The sequence below is a fragment of the Penaeus monodon genome, chromosome 37, assembly GCF_015228065.2.
Source record: "Penaeus monodon isolate SGIC_2016 chromosome 37, NSTDA_Pmon_1, whole genome shotgun sequence".
In the NCBI taxonomy this organism is placed as follows: Eukaryota; Metazoa; Arthropoda; class Malacostraca; order Decapoda; family Penaeidae; genus Penaeus; species Penaeus monodon.
In genome coordinates this window covers 8,199,995-8,204,994 of record NC_051422.1, presented here as the reverse complement: position 1 = coordinate 8,204,994, position 5,000 = coordinate 8,199,995, and the positions used below count along the sequence as shown (strand labels likewise).

Sequence of the window (5,000 nt, the reverse complement as noted above, 5' to 3'; positions counted from 1 at the left end):
TCATCATTATCATCATATCACTAGATTATTAAAATTATCCTTTTTTCAACATTATACTTGGTCTTATCTAACATCTCTATTGTCATAATTATCTTTATTAATCACATTTTACAAATACTGTCTTCATCATTTCTTGCATAATCATCTTCACTATCATTTCAGTTATTTCATTCCCCAACAGTTTTTTTTCCCTTTTAAAACTGTTGTCAGATGATCTATATTCTATTTCTATGAAATTACTGTAAATTCTACTCATTTCCTGCATATTCCCTTGCAAAAATAATCACCCAACGTAAAATAAAAATGTCAGTAATTAACACACTGAATATTATATAGTTTAACTACACCAATGCAACTGTTCAATCACAAAACATATACCAATCATTTTGCGTAGGCCAGAAATCTAGTAATACGTTAAACGTTAAAAAATACGATTAATGATGAAGGCGAATACTCTGTTGCTGCAGATGAAGGGGAAAGCAATTTGCGATTTAAGGCAATGAGAAAGAAGAATGAGATTATATTATTACCAGCTTTTATACCTGCGACCTGTAAACCTTTCAGGAATTTGCCCCCTGATCAGCTCAAACAATATATGCAGACAAACGGAATAGTAATAGCCAAAATAGATGATTAATAATACGGCATTACATAATCAAGACATCACATGTATAATACACAATAAATATTATAAAAATGTATTCTACTCAGAGAAACACCTCCCATGCAATAAAAATGTATTCCTGCCTGTCAACAAACATGCCATATTCGTATTCCACATACTGAATCCATATGATTAATAAGCCGTAAAAGTGACTGGAATACCTAGAAAGCTGCTGACTGCAAGTTACACATATATGCCCTACTTATTCTGACTACCTTAAAGACCAACAGGCATAAACAACTACTATTCCTATAATCAGATTCAAAGAAAGGAAAAAAAATACAATGAATGTCTTCATGTAGGCGTTAGCATGCAGTAAACTCGAGAGGGTTTTGTGTGTAATGCTGATGGTAATGAAAGTTGTGTTATAACCAAACAGCATTTTCTCTATGGCGTTACAACTTATTTTGAGTGTTCTTACATTTTTGTTGTGTCGTGTCCCTGTGCTACTAAAAATATTACCTGATTTGTTTTTGTTGTGTGGTATTTGTATAAGTCCCATGAGCGCTGTGAGCTTTCTGCGTTAGTCCATCGCTTCTAAACAGATTAATAAAGTTAATGCGCGCGCAAGTTAATCGGTAGGTTAACGTTACAAGGGAGGGTAGGATGAGGAGTGGGAAGAGAGGGGAAGGAAGGGGAAGGGGGGGGGGGGGAGGAGGAGGAGGAGGAGGAGGAGGAGGAGGAGGAGGAGGAGGAGGAGGAGGAGGAGGAGGAGGAGGAGGAGGAGGAGGAGGAGGGGATAAGGAGGAGGAGGAGGAAGAGGAAGAGGAGGAGGAGGAGGAGGAAGGAGGGGAACGGAGAAAATGGGAAGTGGGAGGAGGAGGAGAGAAGGGGGGCTAGGAAGAGGAGGAGGGGAGAAGGGGGGTTGGAAGAGGAGGAGGGGGTGTTGAAGACAGAGAGTGGGAGGAGGAGCAGGAGAAGGAAGAGGAGCACGAAGAGGAAGAAGACTAGGAGGAAGAGGAAGAGGAGGAGGAGGAGGAGGACGAGGAGGAAGGGGAAGAAAAAGACGAGGAAGACGAAGAAAAGCAGGAGGAAGAAGAGGAGGAAGAAGAGCAGGAGTGGGAAGAAGAGAAGGAAGAAGAAGAAGAGGATCAGGAGGAGGATGGGGAAAAGAAGGAGGAGGAGGAGGAGGAGGAGGAGGAGGAGGAGGAGGAGGAGGAGGAGGAGGAGGAGAAGTCAACTTACCGCGGGACTCACTGGCGTCTTCGGACTCCATAGGAAAACGTTCGTCTGCAAAGAGTGGAATCTGTACTGCTGGGAAAGGATGGACCAGCAGGAACTAGCCACACTTGGGATGTCTTTCTTTTCTTTTCACATATATAGTTAAATTTGGGTGTGTTCTTTTTTGCTCTTCACAAATGTACGCCAATTTTGGTTTATCTTATCATTTTTTATAATCATAATTAGTATTTCTATTATCATTATTTTACACCAGAACATTACTGCAGCTATGAAGACTTTTCTTGGGACAATTCGCGTATAAACCCTTCCTGCCCTCCAAAGAAAATCTCAAATAACATCTACATGGCTTGAGTAGGCGCATGGGCACTGGAAGAGGAAGTCACAAAGGATTTCTGAATCTAAAACTAACATTAGGCGTGAGGAACATTTTGATATATATTCCGAGTTTCATGGTCAACATAATGAGAAAAAATATACATAGAAAGGTGTCTGCCCATACACTTAAGATGCTTTATTCATCCTGTTATTAACCCGTAAAATCTGTCCTTTGCTAATTCGTTTACTCAAGCTAACACTTTGACATAACACACGGTTAATATTGGCTAAAACTTATATGCACAATAAATTTCTTGCATTAATAGTGGGGATTTCTTCCTCACTGAATTTTTGCCAAAGAGGAATTCTAAAGCACGAGATGCGACCTACAGGCTGTCCGAATTATATCAAATAAGAGACCAACTGATTTTCACATATAGCAACACTGTCCAACGCGTCTACAGAAGAAATCTTAAAAATCAATTATGGGCATCGTATAGGAAAAGAAAAAAAAAAATACTCACAAACTATCAACCATCTATTCTTATTCGCCCCTATGAAGTTCCTATCGCTAATTAACCTGTAACCTAATAAGTCTTACATCCAATTACGTACTTTTTCTACGTATTTTTTTTTTTTTTAACATACAAGATTTATAATCACACCTTTAAACATGAAAAGCGAAAACATCGACGTAACCCATAAAAAAAATAGCAAACATAGAAAAAAAATATAGAAAATTATACACACAAGGTTTCATTTACCTGACAACCACACTCACCTGGCTCCCCTAGCAGTCGCATGCGGAAATCGATGTAGTTCTCCTTATCTGTGTACGTCTGCTGCCTGCGGTCCGACACTCGCACCACGCCCTCGCCCACCACGTGGAAATATACACCTGGAAGGGTTATTAAGTGTTACTGTCGAATGCAACCATTCACATCAATAATCGTGATAACAGGATGAGAGTGATTACAATATCAATGATAGAGATAATGATGATGATAATTGTAGAGAAGGTATGAATTCTGAATCTTACATTGTTATATTTGGCGTGATGATGATGATGATTATGATGATGATAATGATGATGATGATGATGATGATGACAATAATAATGATAAAAGCAATGATAATGAAGAAATAATAATAATAATAATAATAATAATAATAATAATAATAACAACAGCAATAATATTAATAATAAAAATAATAATGATAATAATAATTATCATTATTATAATAAATGACAATAATAACGAATAATAATGAAACATAATAATAATAAGAACAACCGGGAGAAAAGTCAACATAATCACCATTATCATCATTACAATCACAATTACGATTTTTAAATAACCAATGCTCTGCGTGTGGGTGTGTGGTCCAAGAGAACCAGCCTTACCGAACACCATAGGCGAAAGGTCAGGTAGGCCGGACTATGCGTGCTCTTTCAGAATGCTTGGTGCAGGAGACCAGTGAAGAAAAATGTGGATAACAAAGGCAGATGACACACACAGAGAAAGTGAGAGAAAAGGATGGGGGGAGGAATGGAGGGAGGGGGTGATGGATGGGTGGATGGATGGATGAAGAGGAAAATGTAGAGGGAAGGAGGAGAAGAAATGAGAGAGAGAGAGAGAGAGAGAGAGAGAGAGAGAGAGAGAGAGAGAGAGAGAGAGAGAGAGAGAGAGAGGAGGGAGGGAGGGAGGGAGGGAGGGAGGGAGGGAGGGAGGGAGGGAGGGAGAGAGAGAGAGGAGAGATGAGAGAGAGAGAGATGAGAGAGAGAGAGAGAGAGAGAGAGAGAGAGGAAGAGAGAGAGAGAGAGAGAGAGAGAGAGACTGAGAGATATAAGAAAGAGGGAAAGAAAGAAAGAAAGAAAGAAAACAAAAAGGAAAAAAGGAAAACCGAACCGAGATGGAAACACAAACAGAGAAAAACACAGAAGCAGGAAGAAGGGTTAAATCAAGACCAAGTCACAAAGGCCCGAAAACCCTCCCTCCGGCACCTGCCTCTCGAGGGCCGCTCTCCATACCACGAGACGCCCGGCCCGTCGCGGAGCAGCGGGAAGGGCGGCCGCGACGGAGGCACTGAAGGCTCCTCCTCCTCCTCCGTGACACTAATACACGGCCGCTTTCTAATGTCCACGTGTTCGAAAAGATTCGTTTTCCTTATCTTTTGATTTCATTTAATTTTTTTTTTATTTGCTATTATCATTATATATTCTATTTCCCTTTTTTTTGGAATCGGAAGTGAGGATTTTTTTCTTCTTCTAAATTCCTTTCTTATCTTTCTTGCAAATAATCTGTTACCAGTCGCTGTTCTTCTATTCATATATTTAGTCGCCTCCATCCAGCCTCTCCAGCAACCCCATTCCCGGCCAACCCCGCCATTACCGACCTGTAAATCAGACTCCTCTACCCACGCCATTCATCCCCACCCCCATCCCCACCCAACCCACCCACCCCATTGCCAATCCACCCTTCCACCCTTCCAAGCCATACCCTATCCACTTTCTTACCCAACTCATCCACCCCATTGCTAATCCACTCTTCTACCCAACCCATATCCCATCCACTCTCCTACCCAACCCATCCACACTTCTACCCTCCTACCCAACCTATGCCCCCATCCATCTAACCCATTCACCCTCATTCCACCCATCCACCTACCCCATCCACCCGTCCTCTTCACCCATACACACCGTGGACTCTTTTTCCACTTAACCTGAACCCCGCCAACCCCCTCCCGCCGCCTTATACGACTAAACGGTCCTTTGTCCATAAACCTCCTGCAGGAATGTCAGCCAAGGGGTCAAAACCGGTTGCTGGCGGAAGGATAC

The 5,000-nt window shown here is 41.4% G+C and overlaps 1 protein-coding gene across 3 annotated transcripts in view; it reads right to left on the bottom strand.

Annotated features, from left to right (window-relative positions):
• LOC119596068 (arrestin domain-containing protein 4-like) overlaps nucleotides 1-5,000 on the bottom strand; it is a 99,867-nt gene that overhangs the window by 6,342 nt on the left and 88,525 nt on the right. For 2 of the 3 annotated variants that reach the window (XM_037945183.1, XM_037945184.1), the window contains exons 3-4: nucleotides 2,943-3,059; nucleotides 1,850-1,894 (exon numbers count right to left, since the gene is read on the bottom strand). In XM_037945183.1, the coding sequence (XP_037801111.1) occupies nucleotides 1,850-1,894; nucleotides 2,943-3,059 (162 nt within the window). The remainder of the gene's footprint in view (nucleotides 1-1,849; nucleotides 1,895-2,942; nucleotides 3,060-5,000) is intronic. The other variant, XM_037945185.1, reaches the window with a different exon arrangement.